The 23,727-nt window shown below is 41.5% G+C and overlaps 1 protein-coding gene across 3 annotated transcripts in view; it reads left to right on the top strand.

Moving 5' to 3' along the window:
- The first annotated feature begins 1,866 nt into the window (after positions 1 to 1,866).
- RP1 (RP1 axonemal microtubule associated) overlaps positions 1,867 to 23,727 on the top strand; it is a 103,573-nt gene continuing 81,712 nt past the window's right edge. Inside the window, exons 1-3 of one of the 3 annotated variants that reach the window (XM_025265400.3) lie at positions 1,867 to 2,789; positions 4,024 to 4,195; positions 5,813 to 12,308. In XM_025265400.3, the coding sequence (XP_025121185.3) occupies positions 2,148 to 2,789; positions 4,024 to 4,195; positions 5,813 to 11,343 (6,345 nt within the window). In that variant the 5' untranslated portion in view covers positions 1,867 to 2,147 and the 3' untranslated portion in view covers positions 11,344 to 12,308. Of the gene's footprint in view, positions 2,790 to 4,023; positions 4,196 to 5,812; positions 12,309 to 22,820; positions 22,985 to 23,727 lie in introns of those variants that run through there. The other 2 variants (XM_025265404.3, XM_025265403.3) reach the window with 2 other exon arrangements.

Below are 23,727 nucleotides of genomic sequence, written 5' to 3'. Positions count from 1 at the left end.
AAAGTAAAGTCGCTCAGTCGTGTCCGACTCTTAGCGACCCCATGGACTGCAGCCTACCAGGCTCCTCCGTCCATGGGATTTTCCAGGCAAGAGTACTAAACAAGCCTAAAAAGTGGTTGGAGGCAAAGACTTCTGAAATCTTTTGTTCAGATAATGAAGGAATTCATCCTCCATCACAGCACAGTTTGTCAGGTCAGACCAGGGTTTATCAGCCGAGGATGAGCAGAGATTGAGGTTTTGCTGACACCGCAAAGCTGGATTCCCCAGCTCCTGCTAGACTGCCTTTCGTGTCTTAAGTACTGTAAACTGCTTGAGAAGAGAGAAGGGGAGACACATCTCATTTCTCAGTTGATCTTTGAACACATTAAATTACATTACATATAAATAATATTGACAAGCCATATTGGAGATAAATGAAGAGTCTTAGATAACAGCTTGCAAACATTTAAGTAAGTGATTTGGCCCAGATTTATAACTGATTTACAGTGCTGGACATGCCTTATTCATCTGTATGATACTGATCATATTTATTTAGTTTGTTCAATTTGTCTTCAAGGCTGCAGGGCATTCTTACTCTGTCAAAAGACACTAATAATTACATTGATTTAGAACAACGGAAAGTAGCCGCAGTGTGCTACTAATGAAAAACAAGCCAAGCCTCAGATAAACCCTCCCACAAGCTGCTCACTTGTCAGTCAGACTCTTGGAATGTGGACAAGGAAAACTTCAGTGATTGGCTGAAACGGCTCTTAAATTACGACCGAAAATTTCACTTTCCAGGCTCTACTGGGACCAGTAACCAGATTGCATCATTTGTAGCAGCCCCATAGTATTGCCATCATTCATTCTAAAAATATTTGTTTAGTGCAGCATTTTCCAATGTGCAATTAGTTGTGTGTAATTTAACTGCATTTTCTACAATCTGTAATGAAAACATCTTAGACTACCTTAATATGGCCCTTTTTTTAAGGGTCTTCCAGAATTTAATGTCAGGAAACAACTTCCTCCAAATGAGTTCATTTGATTCCATCTAACAGACAATTTGAACTTTATAAACTTTTCCTGTGTTCTCCCTTTTCCTTGACTGCCGGGACATGAAGAACTAAACTGATCAGTTGCAAAGCTCTTCTCATTGGATGGTTTCTGATTTGTGTTTCTTTTATTTTTAAAATTGTTCAATAATACTTGCTAATTTTAAAGAGTCACAAAATTTGGCAATGTATAAAAAACACAAATATTATCCACAGCTCTGCCATCAGAGATAACCACCATCAGCACTAGGCTGTATATACATTTTCGTCTTCTAGTATAATAAATGTTATACACATTGGCAATGGCCTAGCGTGTGTATTCTACAAGCTGCTTTTTCACTTAGTAATAAATGTCATGATCATTTCTCTGTGCCAATAAATACAGGCCAATAAAGCCCTCTTTAATGGTTGTGCAGTTTTCCATGGATGTATACCTCATGATTTATCTGCTGCTGCTAAGTCACTTCAGTCGTGTCCGATTCTGTGCGACCCCATAGACGGCAGCCCACCAGGCTCCCCCATCCCTGGGATTCTCCAGACAAGAACACTGGAGTGGGTTGCCATTTCTTTCTCCAATGCATGAAAGTGAAAAGTGAAAGTGAAGTCGCTCAGTCGTGTCCGACCCTCATTGACCCCGTGGACTGCAGCCTTCCAGGCTCCTCCGTCCATGGGATTTTCCAGGCAAGAGTACTGGAGTGGGGTGCCATTGCCTTCTCCACCTGTGCCCAATTCATTGGTGTCCTTAGGTTGTTTTTACTTTTTATTTATTTAGCTATGCCGGGTCTCAGTTGCAGCATGTCGGATTTCTAATTGTGGCATGTGGGATCTAGTTCCCCGAACAGGGATGGAACCCAGGCTCCCTGCATGGGGAGAGCAGTCTTAAGTCACTAGACGACCATAGATGTTCCTTTAGGCTGCTTTTAATCTTTCAATTATAAACACCCTTACTTAACTGCTGCTTTTATATCTTCTTATTTTAAGCCCTGAAAGTTATCTTTCAAAACAGGAAGGTATAACGAATGAATGAGTGAATGAATGAAATCCTAGGAACAGCTATCAGTAACTGTGTTAGCATCAGCATGTATTCCTCTTGGTGCTGTTACCATGAGATGAATAATGTCCTTCCCTCCCCAGGTCTCAACCAAAATGAGCGAAACTCCTTCCACCAGTTTCTCCATGGTTCGCCGGATCTCCTCTGAAGGTCCGCTTCCTTCTCCTCGCCAGTCGGGCATCACCCAGCCTGTTGTGGCCAAAAGGATCAGTTTCTACAAGAGCGGAGACCCTCAGTTCGGCGGGGTCCGGGTGGTGCTGAACCCTCGTTCCTTCAAAACATTCGATGCTCTGCTGGACAACCTGTCGGGCAAGGTTCCCCTGCCCTTTGGGGTGCGGAACATCAGCACCCCCCGGGGGAGGCACAGCATCACGCGCCTGGAGGAGCTGGAGGACGGTCAGTCGTACCTGTGCTCCCACGGCAGGAAGGTGCAGCCAGTGGATCTGGACAAGGCCCGGCGTCGCCCGCGGCCCTGGCTCAGCAGCCGAGCTCTCAGCACGCATGTGCAGCGAGGCCCCGCCCCTGCTGCTCCCGGCATGCTGCGCGCGCCGCGACGGCTTGTGGTCTTCAGGAATGGCGACCCTAAAACGAGGCGTGCAATCGTGCTCAACAGGAGGGTCACGCAGAGCTTTGAGGTCTTTCTGCAGTACCTGACACAGGTCATGCAGCGCCCGGTGACCAAGCTGTATGCCACAGACGGAAGGAAGGTGAGCGTTTGAGGGGACGGGGGCTCTTCACATCTGAGCTCGAGTAGTGAGTGATGTTATGGTGTTCCCCTCCCGCAAGAAGGTTTTTCCCACGTGCGCGCATGCATGTGTGAAAGCATGCGTGCAGGCTCACAGTTGCATGCTAACATGCTTCAGTGTGCATGGGAGGGCACTGGCTCACCTGGGTGGATGTTCTTCCTTTTGAGGTCAGATTCGGATGAGGCATGGTCCAGGAGGACCTCTTTTTTCTCCTCCACTCTTTCCCCTGAGCCTTGACTTACAGAAGGTGTTGGCACATAATCTGTTACTGTAGGATAGGCCAATAAATCGTGAGATGAGGTGTTGAGGCAAGGAATAGGACTTGATTCAAAAGCTAGCAGACTGAGAGGATGGAAGACTAGTGTCCCCCTAAACCATCTTTTTGGAATCTGTATGCCAGTTTTTTTTATTAGAACAGAGAGGGGGAGGAGGTGAGGAAATAAAGTAAAATAGCCATTATTTTTGCAAAATATTTCCAGCCTGGGCCAGCCTGGGTTGGGGACGTGTTAATTTCTTCTTTTCTGCAGCCATCCACAGGTGGGCAAGGTCAGATTGTCTCCCCATGAGCTGAACAAAGGCACTTTAGGTGAGCATTCAGGCAGACCAGCTGGGTTCCCTGAGGCCAACCATTATGTAATAATGGCTGGTAATGTGATGATAATAACAAAAGCAACTGGAAAGCAAAGGTTAAAGTCAAGGAAACAGATCCAACATAGAGTCAGATTTTCTGTTCCCTGTTACATAATCTCAATGATATTTCTTAAAAAAGAGTGGCCTAGAGTGCTATTTTGTTGGGGACAGAAAGCATTTTTCTGGGACCTGCGTATCCACAATCACTGAATGTTGTGGTCCTGGAGTGACTGTCAGGCTCTTTCCCAGGTGGGTGCTTGGGTGGGTAGGACAGGGGCGGTACTGCATACCTTTTGAAGATTTGTTTAGTTATGAGGGCAGAACTCTGATCTGTTCCAGGCAGCTGCGGGCTGAATAAGGATTCTAACACCCCCTTCTCCCCCCATCCCCGTTTGGTACTCCATTAGTTTGTATACATCATTGGTGCCCAACAGATGGTTGGTGAGTATCTCTTTCAAACCGTGAAGGTTGTTAAATTAATTCAATCTGTCATAAACTCAGTGTATGGAAAGACCAGAACTTCATGTTGCTCATGTCAGGACCACAACTCTGATTTTTTCCCTAGGTTCCCAGTCTGCAGGCTGTGATCCTGAGCTCTGGAGCTGTGGTGGCAGCAGGAAGGGAACCGTTTAAACCAGGAAATTATGACATTCAAAAGTACTTGCTTCCTGCTAGATTACCAGGCATCTCTCGTCGTGTGTACCCCAAGGGAAATGCTAGGTCAGAAAGCAGAAAAAGTAAGTCACTTAAATATATAGCCCTTATTTTTAGCCCTAAGTTTTTTTTTTTTTTAACCTCAAAAACAACAACAACAGCAGTTCATCTTAAATGACCAATTTCCTTCATCACAGAAAAAGAGAGGATCAAAACATTTTAAACTGAAATTGGTTCTAGTTATAGCTGCAAAGAGTCAGAGAGATTAATAATTTTAAAAAGATTGTTTTTCAAATCAATCAATGATATATCTATTTAAATTGATGAGTTTCTTTTTCTTTCTTTGTTTTGCACCTAATACCTAGATAAAAGATCAAAGTGCCATCATTTCTTGATTTAGAGAGGAATTCTAAATTCTATGGGATATGAGTAAGCGACGCACCAGTAGTTTTGGAGTTTTCTATATATAATAAATACCATGTAGCACAGCTGAGCTCAGATTAATTGATTGACTTAAAAAAAATTCTCTTAACTACATACATTCTCCACTTTCTGAAGTTATTCCAGTAAAAGCCATAGGCCCTTAGATTCACTTTTTATTATAATGAGTGAAACATTTTCATTTATAATTTTGGTAAATGTATTCTCAAAATAAGAGAAAGTATCTCTAGCCTTATATCCTGAATTGATGGTAAGCATATGCAAAGGGCTTCCCAAGTGACTCAGTGGTAAAGAATCCACTTGCCAGTACAGGAGACGACAAGAGACCTGGCTTCAATCCCTGAGTCAAGAAGATTCCCTGGAGAAGGGCTTGGCAACCCACTCCAGTATTCTTGCCTGGAGAATCTCATGGACAGAGGAGCCTGGTGGACTACAGTCCATGGGGTCACATAGAGTCAGACACGACTGAGCGACTGAGCATAGCACAGCACAAGCATGTGCACATGTATACAAGCTACAGGTAGTAATTTGACTGAGTTGAGGAAGCGTGAGTGCCAAGGTCATCGCTAGAGATGCATGTTAAAGAAATATCTAGATATCTGGGTTTGTGATTCACGCTCTTCTGTTTTGTGACTGACCTTAAATTAAATGTACTGTTTATAGAAGATAATGTTAGATTAATAATTATTACTCAGTTAATTTTGCCTTTAAAATAAACTATAAAACTGTTTTCAGTTTGGTAATGCTATAGATACCTCTCTCTGATACATACTGAAAGGAAGATGAATACAACCAAAAATCTATCCCTTGCTTGTATGGATAGGTAAGCAGCACTGGATTACACCCCAAGTCCAGTACTGTGAAACAGAATAATACAGAAAACCAAACCTCACAGAAACCTCTTTATTTTTGCTAGAATCCTTAGCAGTTTCTACTTTATACTTTCTGTATTAAAATTAGCTTATTAAACTCATTAGGACTTAAGTACAATTCTATGAATTTCCTCCCTGAAGTAGAATTTAAGTTCTTTTTAAAAGAGTATGTTGTAGAAATGTACCAGATACTACCATGAATTAAAGTGACCAAATGAATACATAGAGGTGAGAAACTTAACAACATCTTACTATGACATTTAGAAAATAGGGTATTTTTCATACTAATTGTTCATTTTCTTCTTTTCTTTCTTTGTTGCCTCCTCTATTGGATATTTATGACTTCTCTGTCTTCCACGTTGTGTTTTACTTTTAAAATCTTGAAAGTGAGCACACATGTACCTTCAAGCCCAACGTCTCAGATTTATTCTCTTTCTTCTGAGAAAATGCAGAGTAATGATTGCTACTCAGATCATTCTTTTGCTTCTGAAAATTACTTGGCATTAGAAAAAAATGATTCTCAGAATTTATTGATATATCCTTCTGAAGATGATGTTGAGAAATCAATTATTTTTAATCAGGATGGCACTATGACAGTTGAGATGAAAATTCGATTCAAGATAAAAGAGGAGGAAACCATAAGATGGACAACCACTCTCTGTAGAGCTGATCTGTCCAATAATGGTGAAAAAAGTGAAATAAGCAGTCTCCCAGGGAGAACGGATGATCGATCATCTGGTGTACAGATTACTGCGTGTTCATTGTCCGCAGACGTCTCACCTCTAGAGAAAGGTGGTAGTCAGGTGGACAGTCTAGCGGAGGAGGTGAACACTCAAGTGAAAGATCAAGATGTTGAAACTGGTAGTTCTACCATCTGGGAGAACCCTGCTATGGACACAGATGCCACCCAGGGAACTCAGGATCGAGTGAAGCATCGTTTCTACAGGCCCCCTACACCTGGACCAAGGAGAGTGAGGCAGAAGAAGTCTGTGATAGGGAGTGTGACCTTAGTATCTGAAACTGAGGTTCAAGAGAAAATGATTGGGCAGTTTTCCTACAATGAGGAAAGGAAAGATTGGGAAAACAAGTCTGAGTATCACATGGTCACACATTCTTGCAGTAAAATGTCATCTGTGTCCAACAGACCCATACTTGTTCAAGTTGATAATGATGAGCAGGTAGCATCATCTTTAGAAAGAAAAAAGGAAAGCAGATTGCTCAAATCAAGTGCAATAAGTGCTGGTGTTGTAGAAATTACAAGTCAGAAGATGTTAGAGATGTCCCATAATGGTGGCTTGCCACAGACTACATCAGAAAACTCAATTGTGGAGGAAGGTATAGTTGATAATGTCACAGCAGACAACAAAGCTAGGGTCAGGAATTTAAGAACTTATGGTAACACCGATGATAGATCCAGCCCTTTCTTAGCAGATGCAGCTCACTCTTCAAGTAACAACCCTGGAACTGACAAAACTATTTCCAAGACCCCAGCTTCAGTAGGAAACTCTACTGTCACTACAAGAATCGACCAACTGATTCATGAATTTTCTCATTGTGGTTTGACAAAGCTTCCAGAAAATGAAAAGCAGATTTCGTCCTCTGTTGCTAGCAAAAAAAAGATGAAATCTCAGCAGCATGTGATAAATTCTCAGCATCAGGCTGGAGAGATGGCAACTAAAAGAATCCCTAGGAAGAATAAGAGAATGAACACAAGAGGTAGAATTGCACAGGAAACGATATTGCGAGATTCACATAGTTCCCTCAAAGGGGCCATACTTTGTGAGAACGACCTCCATGCAAGTGATACAGTAATTGAATCAAATTATTTTTCTTCGAAAGGTAATAATCCTGTGAATTCCAGAAATTTCCCTAGAAATAAATTAAATACTATTCATAAACCTAAGGTTCAAGGACTTTTAGCCAGAAGAAAATCCAGACCACTAAACAAAGTAAACTTGGGGGGACCTACAAAAAGAGAAATTGGTCAAGGAGAGAAAGTGTTTTCTCATAATGAGATTGGATATTGCAAAAATACTTTTGAAAATCAAAATTTATTTCATTTGTTTAACTTCCTTGAGCAAAAACCCAATGCTTTTTGTGGGCCAGAGTCTCAGGCAGAAACAGCCTCTTGGTATTTGAGAGGAATGTCAAAGAGGAGTTTAGTTTCAAAAGTTAATAATTCACACATAACTTTAAGGAGCCAGAAAAAACAAAAAAGGGATAAGTTGAAATCAGATACTACTGTAAGTAAGCAGCATGTCACAACTAGGGCAAATTCCTTGGCTTCTTTGGAAAAAGCTGTTTTTCCTGAGAATGTTACCCATCATTCAGTTCAAAGTTATGTACAAAGATGGTTGCAGAACTTAAGTCCACAAGCAGCTTTGCAGCTTGGCAAGTCAGCTCCAGTATACAAAAAGGAAAGGGGTGTAGCGAGTTATAATAACGGTTTTCTTCCAGGAAACAGTTCCCACACTAGTTCTGGAAAAAGAAATGATTCTATTCTGCAAAGTAATAGACACACAACTAAAAGTGCCAGTTTGACAGGAGACAATCTAGGTAAGAAAGTAGGTATGTCTTTTGACAAAAATAGCAGTGAAGAACTCATCCAAGATCACTGTGAGAGCCAGACTGACTCTTTGAACGATACTTACTTGCTTTCTGTTCATGAATTCTGTACTTTGTCGCAGTCAGCTATGGATGATCCTAATGCTAAAAGTCAGATATCTGCTGCAAAGTCAGGGCAAGAGATGAGCCTTGTTTACAAAGACATAAACCTTGCTGCAAAAGGGCCAAGCGTAGAGACTGCCGTACAAGTAGATCTGGAAGGGGACACCCCACAGCACTTGTCACCAGTTCAGCTGCTTCACAAGCTGCAAGCTTTGGTTCCTAGTAGTCCTAAGGCTCAAAATGGAGTTGTTCAGATGCCAGGTCCACTTTCAGAAGTTCCCTTCCCTTCTTTGATATGTAATTCCTCCACTAATGTACTTCTAGCTTGGCTCTTGGTGTTAACCCTAAAGGGAGGTGTGAGTAGCTTCTGTCCAGGTGACACTCTCAAGGCGACCAGTGGAAGTTCAGAAACACTTGCATTGTTGGAGGTGCTGAAGCACATTGCCGTCACAGAGGCAGCTGATGACTTGAAGGCCGCTGTGGCCAGCTTAGTGGAATCAACCACGAATCACTCGGGACTCACTGAGAAAGAACAGGATGTGGGTCCAATAGGTCTTTCTGCAAATTGCTGTACACCCAACATTCAGATAATTCCTCAGTGTGCTGAAAATGAAAAAACACAGAAAATCTCTTTAGATGGAAGCCATACTGCCAGTGAGGAAGTCTCTGAAGTCTGTGTTACAGCAGTGACTCGATCTGCACGTAAAATGGGCACTGTAGTTAAGACTTACCCTCCAGAGGAGACTTGTCACCTCAGTGAAGATTCTTTCCCCAGTGACGACCCTACCATGGATCAGACTTCCATGAACAAGGCTTGTTTCTTAGGAGACATCTCTTCACTTACTGATGCTTTGTCTTCTCATGAGGGTTGCGCTTATGAACAAAACCATATCTATGAGAGAGCTGATAATTTGGAATTGACTGAAGAGTTAGAAAGAGTTGATGAAGTTCAGAAAGACAGAAATATTTTGGCAGACCCTGGGTGTAAACATGGCTCTAATATGTTGGTGTCACACCAAAGTATCAGTAGTTTAAGCCACTGTGGCTGTTTCCAAAATACAACTGAATCAGAACTTGATGGAGAACATGGTTTTTTAGATAAATCTGAAAGTTGTTCATTAAAGAAATTTCAGAATAAAAGTGTATATACATCTTTTGATAAGGAGGATTCAAAGACGTCTGAAGAACCAGGCTCAACAACCAACAGCATGACATCAAGTGAAAGAAACGTCTCAGAAATGGAATCTTTTGAGGAATTAGAAAACCAGAACACTGATAACTTTAATATAAAGGTAAATTCAGGGGAGCAAGTGACTGAAGAATTGATCCGAAAGGAGTTAGAGGCTGGTAGAAGTTTGGAATTGATCCAAGTGTCCAGCAGAAATGATGCAGAAGAAGGAAAGGATGGTGTCATCTGTGAGACCATCAGTAGGAAACTGGTGACGCCACCATCTTTAGTATTTTGCTATGATTCTAAGCTAAATACAGAAAAGGAGCCCAGTGAAGGAGAAACTGAAACAAAAGTCAGAAAGATGGTGGAAAGCTTGGAAGCTGGAAGTTCTGCAGAGTCCCCTCTCAATTTTAAAAACAGCCTAAGAAGGTCAGGAACTTCTGATTGGTCAGATTATAGACAAAACAGTGAGAATGAACAGTCATACAAAACATCCAGTGATGGCCCCAGTGACAGTGATGAGGAGATGACCCCTGAGAAAGAATGCAACAAAGGATTTGTTAAAAGGACAATAGAGAAACTTTATGGTAAAGCAGAGATGATGAGACCATCTCTTTTTGCTGGATCTACACACACATCTCAGGTTTATCCTTGTGATTCTGTGGAATTTCAGGGCACTGGGAAAGTAGGCCTTTATGATCCTGAAGGTCAGTCACTTGGCTCTTTGGAACGGGTGTCTAGTAATTCAACTGTGTTGCAGAAATTTCCGGAGCAAAAACGAGATAAATGTGATGTTAATAACGTGAGGGCCAGTTATCCCAGGGAAGACATTGCAGAACATGGTACAAAACAGAATGATCATAAAAGAATCCTCAGGGACAGGGAAGAGGGAGTACTGATTGACAAGGGCAAGTGGCTCCTGAAAGAAAATCATTTGCTACGAGTGTCATCGCCTGAATGTTCTGGCCCGTGTGGCCATGCAGACACCACATCAGTGGATACTCTACTGGATAATAGCAGCACCGAGGTTCCGTATTCACATTTTGGAAACTTGGCTCCAGGCCCAAACATGGCTGAACTATCCTCCTCAGAGCTAGAGGAACTGACTCAGCCTTCTGAGCTGAGATGCAATTATTTTAACGTGCCTCATTGTAGTGACTCGGAGCCCTTCCATGACGATGAACTAGATACTCAAGATGAAGCTTGTGCTCAGGAGAGAAAACCCAATCACCCAGCAGAGAAGTGTAACCTTAGATCAGAGAGAGTGTGTACGTCTGCCACTCATGTCTTCGCGTCTGCTGGTAACAAAGTCCATCCTGTCTCTGATGGTGCTGTTAGGAACCAACCGTTGGCTGGTAGTAATGTAATTCATGGCGCCCTTCAGGAAGGCGACTCTTTGGATAAACTCTATAATATCTGTGGTCAACATTGCCCAATACTAACTGTGATTAACCAGCCTGTAAATGAGGAACACCGAGGATTTGCATATTGCAAAGATTCTGATGTTGAAAATTCTTTGAGTCTCCAGTTATGGATGAAAATACACCCATGTTTACGACAGTCAAGCAAAACCATGTTCAGAGACAAGAGCAATAAAACAAGAAGTAGAAGAGCACTTACTGATAATGCCATTGGCAATACACACGATTGGCCTCATTTTAATAACACATTTGACTTGATGGACAGAAGGAGAAAATTAAAACAAAGTAACTGTTTGGGCTTAGAGGAAGAAAATAATTTCAATAAATTTCAGTCATATTTAAAGAATTTCTTGCATACGTTGTTGTTAGTTGTGGGTCAGGTGAATTCAAATCCACAAGATCCCAGCAGTCAGACAAAGGAAATCTTTGAAGTAGTTGATGAGAACAACAACTTATTAAACAGCAGATTCCAGAACTCAGGAACGAATCTCAACCAAGTAGTCAGAGAACACAGCTATCATTTGTCCTTTGAAATGCTTGGCCAAGCCCGCCTGTTTTGCCAAGCTGAGACATTCTTAGGTATTAGCAACAGAAATATCTTAGAAATATTTTATATTTTTGAAGATGAAAATCTTTTCATTTGGGAAGAGGAAAACTAATTACATTGGACTGATCTTGAAAGCCGTGATGAACAAGCAGATTTCCGATTTCAGCATTAGCGCAGCTTTTCTTCAGCGTTTTCTCCTTAGGAAAAGATGAAGCACATGGGCTGGACGTGGATTAGATACCTCTAAGAATTTCCCACTTCTTTAGAACGACCTTACCCTAGAAATCTTGCCACTGGATAATCCAATTGGACTTTCATCACTCCTGTATTCTTCCATTTTTCCAGCAGTTACAGACTTGATTTTTATTCTTTTTGAACTTTCTATGTGTTTTTCTCTTGAACACGTGTAATTTCTTATTTCTCTTGTTTTCCTCCTAAGATATCATAAATGCCCTGAGGACAGGAATTACATCTCTCCCTCCCTTTTTTTAATGTCAACTTAGTGCAAAATGTGTATTGAAGGTATTAGTGAGTTATTGGAATAGACATAGATTACTTAATTTATTAATTTTAACTGCTGATTTGATGAAAGTATGATTATAAGAGTGTCACAACAATCTTGTAATGTTTGTGTGTGTGTGTGCCAAATGTATTGAATCTACTTTCCTTATAACATCTGTCTAATGAACATACAAGTGTTTCCTTAGGACAGGACTCACCATTTTTCCTCTCGAGTAGAAAATGATGCTGTACCACTCAGCTGGCTCTCCAGTACTTTGCCTAGAAATTATAATCTCTTTAACATTAGAAAAATGTCAAGAAATTTAAATAGATCGGAGAAAATGAAAAAGTTTAAGGCATGCTTTGTGAAGAAAAATGAGAGGAACTGGAATGATTTAAGTTGGAAAAGAAAAGAGAAAGGTGACTTCAGAGTTCTCAAATTTGGAAAAAAGAACTGCTGTGAAGAACTTTACAGATTTCTTTCCATGTCCACCTGTATTAATAAAACATTTAGTTAGATATAAATAAAAACATGTTGCTTAGAAGGAGAAATAAATTTGATTAGGCTGAGAACCATAAATTGTCTCTTGAATACTTGTGGTATTTTTGCCTCCATCTTGACCAGGGAATCTTTTTAGGTTCTTGTTTTTCATTGTTTGATGGTATAGAAACAAGTCTTATAAAATGTGGAAATCTATGTCTCTTGTCTGGCCTTGACTCAAAATAGAAAAATTAATGGTTTTGGGGCTACATATGGAGGTGCTAATATAACATAAATTTGGCATTGGGGAGCTAAAAGTAATTACTTACATAAAGAATACCTTTATTTTCTATTTCAGTTCAGCTTGAGTCATAAATTCATAAAAAATTACGAGTTGCTATTTATTTAACCAGAGGAATACTACCTCTACATAGAGTATGATTTTTCTGCATTGAATGATGCACTCTTCTAATTGAAATATAGAAATTGTAATGTTATGTAAGCTTCTGTAATGAGGAATGAAAAATTTTGGTGAAATAAAAGGGCTAAAATTGTGGAGACATACCTGCACTTAGCTTTATTGCATTTTGCAGATACCGCATGTTTGTTTGTTTCTGACAAATTGAAGATTTGTGGCAATGTTGCAGAGCAGAGACACAGGGAAATTATTTTTGCTTTTAATTTGGAAGGAGTGATATTTGGGGTTTCCCTGGTGGCTTAGCAGGTAAAGAATCCGCCTGCGAGAGATGCAAGAGACTAGGGTTCGATCCCTGGGTCGGGGAAGATCCCCCGGGTTGCATGGCAACCCACTCCAGTATTCTTGCCTGGGAAATCCCGTGGATGGAAGAGCCTGGCGGGGTATAGTCCATGGGGTCGCAAAGAGTGGAACATGACCAAAGGGTCTTAGTTAGCATGCACACACCCATGTTATTTAGGCATTCCAAGGAAATGGGGGAAATCACTCATAACAACCAGGAGGTTTTAGAAAAATGTGGCATATAGCATACAGTTTTTAGTAATATGACATCAAATGTTGTCCTGGGAGGCCCAGATGATACTGGGAAAGATGAATTGGGAGTGACGAACATGAATGAGAGATGCTCGGCTGTGTAATGCACTTGTTTAAAACGAACGTGTTCCGATACACTGAAGTCTGAGACTGGGAGCCGAGTCTTTCTCACATTTATATCCCAGATCTAGCATTTTACTTGATCTGGGGCATGGTGGGTGCCTCATAAAGGTGTGCTGGGCGAATACAAAGTGCTTGTCATGCTCTTGCTTTATTAACTCTGCATCCATACGTATGGGAAGATATGCAAAGATGCTGAGGGATAGAACTAAGTTTCTTGTATTTTATGAAGTCATGTCTGTGAAAATCATTTTTTTTGTTTTAAACATTCAAAGGATTTTAAAATTTTTCACAAGGCTTACATTAAAAAAAATCTTGAAACATTGGGAAATCTAGATTAAATGACGTTAGAGGAAGTTTTAAGACTAGCACACAGACCTGACTTGCTTTAGAGATGAAGTGCTTGAGGACTGAGAAAGGGGTCTAGCCTGTTGTGTTCAGGGGAATACACAACCAGGTGGGCTGGTGCAGTTACCACCCATGGCCACCAGATGGCAGCTGTGCCACATGCGGCCAGGTGGTCAGGCCCCTCGGAGGGAGGCTGGTGGGCTCACTGGAGCAGCTAAGGTTCAAGCCAGGCCTGGGCTGTGTGCCTCTGCTCCAGAGAGCTGAGGACCCAGTTGTGCAGGCAGCCCCGAGTCTCAAACCCAGAATGGATTAACAGTGTTCAGAATTAGAGGAAATACACTGTTCACAAGGAATATAAGTTCACAAGTCGTGGGGATATGAAAGGAAATGCTGGTTATCAGGAACCATCAGAGTTCATCCCCAGGAAAGATGAGGAGACTGGAGCAACCAGAACTCTAACTCAGGTTGAAGCTAAGTAAATGGGTTATGGGCTGGGCGGATAGGAGTGGTTTTCACATGAAGCTAGCAGGTGTTTTCCACGGGATGGTGAAGCACAGGGAAGCCTGGTGTGCTGCAGTCCATGGGGTCGCAAAGAGTCAGACACAACTTAGCAACTAAACAACAGTCAGGTGTTCTGGGCTTCCCAGGTGGCGCAAGTGGTAAAGAACCCACCTGCCAATGCTGGAGACATAAGAGACACTGGTTCGATCCCAGGGTCAAGAAGATCCTTTGGAGAAAGGCATGGTAACCCACTCTAGTGTTCTTGTCTAGAGACTCCTGTGGACAGAGGAACCTGGCAGGCAACAGTCCATGGGGTCACAAATAGTCAGACATGACTGAAGTGACTTAGTGTACACATACACACACCACGTGTTCTCCCTCTTCACCTTCAGGGACATACGCATGCCCCATTTTCAAGGGGTAAACCGATGCTGAAGCCATGTTCCGTGAAGTCAGCACTCATTCTCTCAGTTTTCTCATCCACCAAATGGGGCCCCTGTGAGGAGCTGCCTCAGAAGAAGGTTGAGAGATGAGCTGCAGAGGATGTGAGGCCCGGAGCACAGGGTTTGCCCATCGCACTGGATGCACACTGCCTGCCCCTGAAGGCGGCTCTCCACCCTGCCCCCAGCACGCACCTTCAGTCACCTCTAGTCGGTGAAGCTCCTCGTGTGACCCAGCGCTTGTCGAGCTACCACTTCTGCTGGGGCATAGGTCGAGTCAGTTTGTGCACAAGATCTTCAAAAGCAGTCTTGGTTTCTCCTGTATGTCAGCTCTGCTGTTTGTTGTTTTTTAAAGTCAGACCTTGTGAGAACTTTTTCCTGGTGCAGTTTCCCTGGACTGGGGAGCTGGACATGGGGCTTGAACCTTTTGCTCCTCAGAGGGGAGACCTCCACGGCCATGATATCCTGCACACTTGTGGGTCATTGCACGTGGGCTGGGGGTGTGGGATCTGACAAGACCACAAGTATAGGTACAAGTCTTTTTACAAGACATACATTTTTATTTCTCCTAGGTAAACATCTAGCAGTGAAATTGCTAGGTTGCATGGTAATCATATATTTAACTCATCAGAAATCTCAAGTTGCTTCTGCAAGTAGCTATGCCATTTCACATCCCAGCAGCAGCTTATGAGAATTCCAGTGGCTCTGTATTCTTGCTTGCACTTGGTGTTATCATCTTTTAAATTTTAGCCATTCTGGTATGTGTTTAGTGATACCTCTTTGTGGTTTTAATTGGCATTTCCCTAGTAACTATAAGGACTTCCCTGGTGGCTCAGATGGTAAAGCATCTACCTACAATGCAGGAGACCCAGGTTCAATCCCTGGGTCAGGAAGATCTCCTGGAGAAAGAAATGGCAACCCTCTGCAGTATTCTTGCCTGGAAAACCCCATGGACAGAGGAGCCTGGTAGGCTACAGTCCATGGGGTCGCAAAGAGTCAGCCACGACTGAGCGACTTCACTTTTCACTTTTTTTTAAAGTAACTATTGGTGTTTGTCATTCCTGTGTCTTTTATGGCACAGTGTCTTTTCAAATCTTGTTTTCTGTTGGGTCTTTGCAGTCTTAGAGTAGTAAGAGTTCTTTATATGTTGTGAATATAAAGCATTCAGATATATGTTTTACATGTTTTCTCCCAGTCTGTTGTTCAGTTGCTAAGTTGTGTCCGACTCTTTGCAACCCCATGGACTGCAGCACACCAGGCTTTCCTGTCCTTCACTGTCTACCAGAGTTTGCTCAAATTCATGTCCTTTTGAGTTGGTGATACCATCCAACTATCTCATCCTCTGTTGCCCCCTTCTCCTCCTGCCCTCAGTCTTTCCCAGCATCAGGGTCTTTTCCAATGAGTTGGGTCTGTACATTGGGTGGCCAAAGTACTGGAGCTTCAGCTTCAGCACGAGTCCTTCCAGTAAATATTCAGGATTGATTTCCTTTGGAATTGACTGGTTTGATCTCCTTGCAGTCCAAGGGACTCTTAAGAGTCTTCTCTAGCACCACAGTTTGAAAGCATCAGTTCTTCAGTCCTCAGCCTTCCTTATGGTCCAACTCTCTCATCTGTACATACCTTGCTTTTTAATTTTCTTATTGATGAGACTTTAAATTAGCAAAAGTTTAAAATACAATAAAATTCTATTTTTACATCTTCTATAAGATATAAGGTTTATATCTTTCAAGTCCCATCTAAGAAATCTCTGCCTAGCCCAGTAACAGGATTTTCTATGTATTCTTGTAGGAGTTATATAGTTTTAGTGCTTACCTTGGATGTATTTGACTCATTTGAGGTTATTTTTTGTATATGATAGTAGGTGAGGGCCAAGGCTCATTTTATTTCAGGTGGATGTACAATTATTCCATCACCCTTTGTTGAAAAGACTATTCTTTTCCCAGTGAAATGCTCTCAATTGAAAAGGCTAGACTTTTGTTGAAAATCATTCAGCCATATATGTGTGGGAGTATTTCTGTTCTCTCTATTTTATTTCATTGATTGGTGTATCTATTTGTATGCCAAAATACACCATCTTGATTACTGTAGCCTCATAATAAGTCTTAAAAGCAGATAGTGCAAAATTTTCTAACTCCGTTCTCTTTCAAAATTGCTGTTATTCTGTCTCCTCTTGTTTCCGTCTTCTTCAAATATTGCTCAACCAGCTGGAGACCAAAGCCCTGAATGCCTTGCTGGGAGTTTTCAAGCACTGCTAGGTACTTCATGCTCCTTGGTGTAGATAGAAGCCAGGACAAGATGTGTGAGTCCAGTCAGCTTGGTGCTTAGAGGCCTTGTGCAGAGGAGTGCCACAGAGAAGCAAACACAACAGCCCATCTGTAAAGCCGTCCATCATCGTCTTGGACTCTCAGCGTTGGCATTTTGCTACTTCGGGGTGGAAAGCAAAAAGAAAGGCTTCTCTGGCAGGATTAGAGAAGCAGTTCTCTTCCATTAGTTCTATGTTTCCTGCTACTCAGAAGTTACTTATTTTACGACCACTTTTGATTTCACACAATCAATCTTCAAACAGTGGTAGCTGCAATGCAACACTTTTTTTTTTTTTTGCCTTGCTTGGAATACAATGGCCAGTGGTTTCATCCCAGGTATTCATGGTTTCCCCGACGATGGCTCAGCAGATAAAAAACCCACCTGCCAATGCAGGAGATGCAGGTTCAATACTTGGGTTGGGAAGATCCCCTGGAGGAGGGCATGGCAACACACTCTGGTATTCTTGCCTGGGAAATCCCATGGACAGAAGAGCCTGGTGGGTTATAGTCCATGGGGTCGCAAAGAGTCAGACACTTTGCGGCTGAGCTCATTAGTGGTTTATATTTGGCCAGCACCCACCAATTTAAGAAAAGGAAAAAATGGAATTTATTCTGCCTTGTTGCTACAAGTCTGAATTCTTTGGCTTGCAGCTGCATATTTCCAGTCTCTGTTGACAGTCTTCCTTCTGTCTCTGTCTCTTCTCTTTTTAAAGGACACCAGCGCCACTCAAGTGTGACTTTACCTTAGCTAATCACATCCACAGCAATAGTGTCCCCATGTAAGGTCACATGCACAGGGCTCAGGAGTGAGAGCTTGAACATGGCTTTCTGGGGACTTAACTCACAATAGTTTTCCTGTCCTAGACAATTCATGCGAAATGTATTTATCACATCCCAGCATCAACTTTAAGTCCAAAATATCCTTTGTCATATAATATCATATCAGTTCAGTTCAGTAGCTCAGTTGTGTCTGACTCTTTGCGACCCCATGAATTGCAGCACACCAGGCCTCCCTGTCCATCACCAACTCCCAGAGTCTACCCAAACTCATGTCCATTGAGTCCGTGATGCCATCCAGCCATCTCATCCTCTATCATCCCCTTCTCCTCCTGCCCCCAATCCCTCCCAGCATCAGAGTCTTTTCCAATGAGTCAACTCTTCGCATGAGGTGGCCAAAGTATTGGAGTTTCAGCTTTAGCATCAGTCCTTCCAAAGACCACCCAGGGCTGATCTCCTTTAGAATGGACTGGTTGGATCTCCTTGCAGTCCAAGGGACTCTCAGGAGTCTTCTCCAACACCATAGTTCAAAAGCATCAATTCTTCAGCGCTCAGCTTTCTTCACAGTCCAACTCTCAGATCCATACATGACTACTGGAAAAACCATAGCCTTGACTAGACGGACCTTTGTTGGCAAAGGTGTCTCTGCTTTTGAATATGCTATCTAGGTTGGTCATAACTTTCCTTCCAAGGAGTAAGCGTCTTTAATTTCATGGCTGCAATCACCATCTGCAGTGATTTTGGAGCCCCAAAAAATAAAGTCTTCCACTGTTTCCACTGTTTCCCCACGTATTTCCCATGAAGTGATGGGACCAGATGCCATGATCTTCGTTTTCTGAATGTTGAGCTTTAAGCCAACTTTTTCACTCTCTTTCACTTTCATCAAGAGGTTTTTTAGTTCCTCTTCACTTTCTGCCATAAGGGTGGTGTCATCTGCATATCTGAGGTTATTGATATTTCTCCCCGCAATCTTGATTCCAGCTTGTGCTTCTTCCAGCCCAGCGTTTCTCATGATGTACTCTGCATATAAGTTAAATAAGCAGGGTGACAATATACAGCCTTGACGTACTCCTTTTCCTATTTGGAACCAGGCATCTCAAAAAGTGTGGAAGCCTATCTTTTATAGCATGTAAGTCAGGTATGGGTGGGACACTGGCTGTGATCTCCCTTGGGTCCAAAGTCCTGTGAAACCAAACACGGGCTTGATGTGTGCTCAGTCGCTGAGTCATATTTGACTCTTCTCAACCCCATGGACTGCAGCCCGCCAGGCTCCTCTGTCCATGGGATTCTCCAGGCAAGAATACTGGAGTTGCCATTTCTTCCTCCAGGGGATCTTCCTCACCCAGGGATGGAACCCACGTCTTCTGCATCTCCTGCATTGGCAGGCAGGTTCTTAACCACTGCGGTCCCTGGGAAGCCCAATGAATTACACTGATTAATTTTTAAATGTTAAAAATCTTTGCATTTTTGAGATCAACCTAAAGTATGTGGTTAATTTCACTTCCAAATATTTTTGTTGAGAATATTTCAATTATGTTCATGAGGGTTATTGCTCTGTAGTTTTCTAATTGTACCTTAGTCTGGTTTTGGTATCAAGAGTAATGCTCATCTCACATGCTGAGTTGGGAGCTGTTCCAAAGGATTTGTGTAGGATTGGCATTGTTTCTTAAAGTTTTGGTAGAAAATTCACCATCTGGGGCCTGTAGTTCTTTGTTAAAATGACTTAACTACCAATTTTAATTATTATTTTTTAAAAGATAAAGGGCTTTTGAAAATTTCTAGTTATTTTGTGTATGTTTTGGTAATTTGAATCTTTTATCAAACTATTTGTCCATTTGTCTATTCTCTGCATCCCATTTCTATCCAGCCCATCTACTCACCTTTCAACCTGCTGTTTCAAACTAGGGCCTAATAGGGTATGAATGGGCTTCCTTGGTGGCTCAGTGGTAAAGAATCTTTCTGCCAATGCAGGAGACATGGGTTTGATCTCTGTGTCAGGAAGATCCCTCAAGAAGGAAATGGCAGCCCACTCCAGTATTCTTGCCTGGGAAATCCCATGGACAGGAAATCCCTTGTAGCCTGGTGGGCTATAGTCCTTGGGGTAACAAAGAGTTGAAAACAACTGAGTGACTTAACAACAACAGTAACAACAAGGATATGAAGATTAAGGTTTTTAGAATTTTATCTACTCATCTTCTTCCTCCCATAATGTTGCTGAGCAAGCCAGGTTAGCTGCCTATAAATTCCTGAAATCATGTCTCACTCTTCTCTTGGGTTCTGTTTTACAAAGATTATAGCACAAGGTTTTATACCATCTTTGTTTAATTTCTGTTGATTTTTGGAGCCAGTTATTTTTTTTTTAATTAAAAAATTTTTATTTTGCCAGCTTTTCTGTAACATTACCTCACTTCATCAACATCCTACCTTAAGAATGTTCTGTTCTGGTATTTTTTCCTCTTTGGTGTGTTGGCCTTCCTGCTTCATCTAGATTATAGACTAGAAGAGGACCAAGACGTCTTCCTATGATTTCCATCTACTCCTCCCTATGACCCTGGAGGTCCAGTAGTACTCAGTGACTTGTAGGGTGTTGATTGATTGAAGTTATAAACTAAAAGATGAATCTCAGTTCATGATCTTTAGATTCTACTATGGTTTTTACAACACTCCCTTCCAAGGTTAAGGTTTTAGTGATTTAAAGAGGTGCAAAAACATATGGTAAACAGACTTCATATTTCATTATTTTCAGTTTTATTTCTGTTCCTATACCTTTCATCTTTTCGCATCGTAGTTGTTGGAAAAGGCAATTTCTTTCCCTATTGATTTGGTCCTTGTACATTTAGTGAGTATTGATCTCCCTGAACTCTTTGCTGCATTTCTAAGGCAGCAAAAGCTGAAGAGCTTTCTTTCATTTTATTCAAACAAGTGCTAACATACAGTTACTCTACAGAAAACAGCTAGGGTTTTCCCAGCTCTGTAGTTTGTAATTACAGTTTAGTTGCTTCTTCCATTGTTAAAGACAGCCTGTCCATCTTTCAGTTCTTTAAAACAGCATTTTTATTTACTAACTGATTGTCTACCAAGATGATTTGGTAGCCTAACATGCCTTTTTACTGTTGGAAAACTTAAGTAGAATTTCTTGTTTTAAAGTAGATTTTAAAAAATAGACATTCATTTAACATATATTTATTGTACCAGATAAGTAAAATTTAAATCTAGAATTTGATTGTTATTTGAATGATCAAGATAGGAAATATACTTTGGTTCAAATATGGGTGAGAGTAATTCACACTCTAGAGTACAATATTACTAAAGTTCACAGTTCTGAATTTTACTGCCTCATTTTCTCTTTTTTGATGTAAGCTTGAGTGTGTTTCCCTGATTTTTCATTACTTTAGTTTTCTTGTTAATCAGTTCTTGATGTTTACTCCAAGGAAACCTGGCAAAATTAGACTGAATATCATACTACTTTAAATATATTTAGTTTATCTCAGTTATGTTCACCAGGAACTGTATATAGTCTAGCACTGTTTTTATTTGTTGCTGGGTGGTACAAAATTTACTTAACATCTGTGAAACTTAGTTACTTTAATTGCTGCTGCTGCTGCTGCTAAGTCACTTCAGTTGTGTCCGACTCTGTGGGACCCCATAGATGGCAGCCCACCAGGCTCCCCCATCCCTGGGATTCTCCAGGCAAGAATACTGGAGTGGGTTGCCATTTCCTTCTCTGATGCATGAAAGTGAAAAGTGAAAGTGAAGTTGCTCAGTCATGTCCGACTCTTAGCGACCCCATGGACTGCTGCCTACCAGGCTCCTCCATACATGGGATTTTCCAGGCAAGAGTACTGGAGTGGGGGTGCCATTGCCTTCTCCCAGTTACTTTAATTAGGAATACTTAATAAGTGAAGATATTGTATCAGGTGACTTTTGAAATTCCTTTAAATTATCTGATTCCAATTTTTATGTTTATGTAAATTATTACATAATTTTAATTTTGGAAAATAAACATCTGGACTCAAAAGATATTAAAAGATATAATTATGAGTGTATATATCATATGTCAGAGCTAAGACTATTGGAGATGTTTTGTTAAAATTCTAGAAATTTCAGTTCAGTTCAGTTCAGTTGCTCAGTCATGTCTGACTCTCTGTGACCCCATGAATCGCAGCACACCAGGCTTCCCTGTCCATCACCAACTCCCGGAGTCTACCCAAACCTATGTCCATCGAGTTGGTGATGCCATCCAGCCATCTCATCTCTGTCGTCCCCTTCTCCTCCTGCCCCCAGTCCTTCCCAGCATTAGGGTCTTTTCCAATGAGTCAACTCTTTGCATGAGGTGGCCAAAGTATTGGAGTTTCAGCTTCAACATCAGTCCTTCCAATGAACACCCAGGACTGATCTCCTTTAGAATGGACTGGTTGGATCTTCTTGCAGTCCAAGGGACTATCAGAGGGAGGGTATGGGGAGGGAGGAGGGAGGAGGGTTCAGGATGGGGAGCACGGGTATACCTGTGGCGGATTCATTTAGATGTTTGGCAAAACTAATACAATATTGTAAAGTTTAAAAATAAAATGAAATTAAAAAAAAAGAGTCTTCTCCAACACCACAGTTCAAAAGCATCAATTCTTCGGCACTGAACTTTCTTCACCATCCAACTCTCACATCCATACATGACCACTGGAAAAACCATAGCCTTGACTAGACGGACCTTTGTTGGCAAAATAATGTCTCTGCTTTTAAATATGTTATCTAGGTTGGTCATAACTTTCCTTCCAAGGAACAAGCATCTTTTAATTTCATGGCTGCAATCACCATCTTCTGGGAACTTAGGAGAACTTAAATAGTGACTCTTGGAGTCCAGACATGATCAACCATGACAACTTGATTAAAGATCTTCTAGGAAATATTCTCCCAGTTACACCGTAGGAGGCAATCATTTTACTGAGTATTAAAAAATCAGCTCTAAATCCTGTGTGATAGCACTTTTCTGGAGGAGATGGAAGAAGTAAGTTATGTCCATCTTGAACTCTTTCAGCTTCATGGTGACCTGGTCTTCCTAGTCTTCCGTTATATAAATTGTTGTAAGTCTCTGTGTTGTTTGTGCATGTATAGGTGGTAACTGGAAAGTTTCCATAATCACCAGTGACTTGCCAAATGCCGGGACCAGCTCACAGATTTATATTATATTGTATGGACAACATAGAAGTTCAGCCCCCATATATCTTTATGGAATGGATGGAGCCCGATTTCAGCATGGCCATGAAGACACATTTACTGTGAGTAGCAAAACTGAGTAAAACCTGATAACATAGGGATGCGTCTAGTAGGTATTAATACTTTGGAATGAATGCAGTCTGTCGAATTGGGTACCTCTTATCATAATAACATGTGTCTTGCAGAAGCTCAGTCAAAAGTAATTTGTGGCAATTTTTTTGCTCCAGTGGATTGCACGTAAGTAAAACTACGATATGGTAAGAGACAATAGCTAGAGAGAAATACTGGATGACCAGCATTTGTTGTTTCTATACTCATGACCGTCAGGAGCAAGGGCTGTGCCTTTCTGTGTGAGGCTTTAACAGATAAGCCTAAAAGTCAAGGTCACAAGGGAAAAATGATAAAGGAAAGCACAGAAGTTGTTATCAAATGATTAGGTCTTGGCTAGACCCACTGAGATCAAGATATAGGGAGAAACAGAGGTAGCAAAGATGAAGCAGGGGAGACAGCAGTGGAATTGTTTTTGTTTCAGCGCTCATGTGGGCTCAGTAGTTTTGGCATGTGGGCTTAGTTGCCAAGCAGCACATGGCATCTTAGTTCCCCCACCGGAATCAAACCCACGTTTCCTGTATTGAAAGGCAGATTCTTAACCACTAAACCTCCAGGGATGTCCCCTCCACTATGTTTTTTGTATGTTATTTTCATCCATCTCAAAATATTTTTAAATTTCCCTTGGAATTTCTTTGACTCATTCATTGCTGGAGTATGTAGTTTAATTTACATACATGTGGGGATTTTCCAGTTT

This window comes from Bubalus bubalis, chromosome 15 (genome assembly GCF_019923935.1).
Source record: "Bubalus bubalis isolate 160015118507 breed Murrah chromosome 15, NDDB_SH_1, whole genome shotgun sequence".
In the NCBI taxonomy this organism is placed as follows: Eukaryota; Metazoa; Chordata; class Mammalia; order Artiodactyla; family Bovidae; genus Bubalus; species Bubalus bubalis.
Note: the sequence above shows the minus strand (reverse complement) of the source record. Positions and strands in the feature narration are given on the sequence as shown.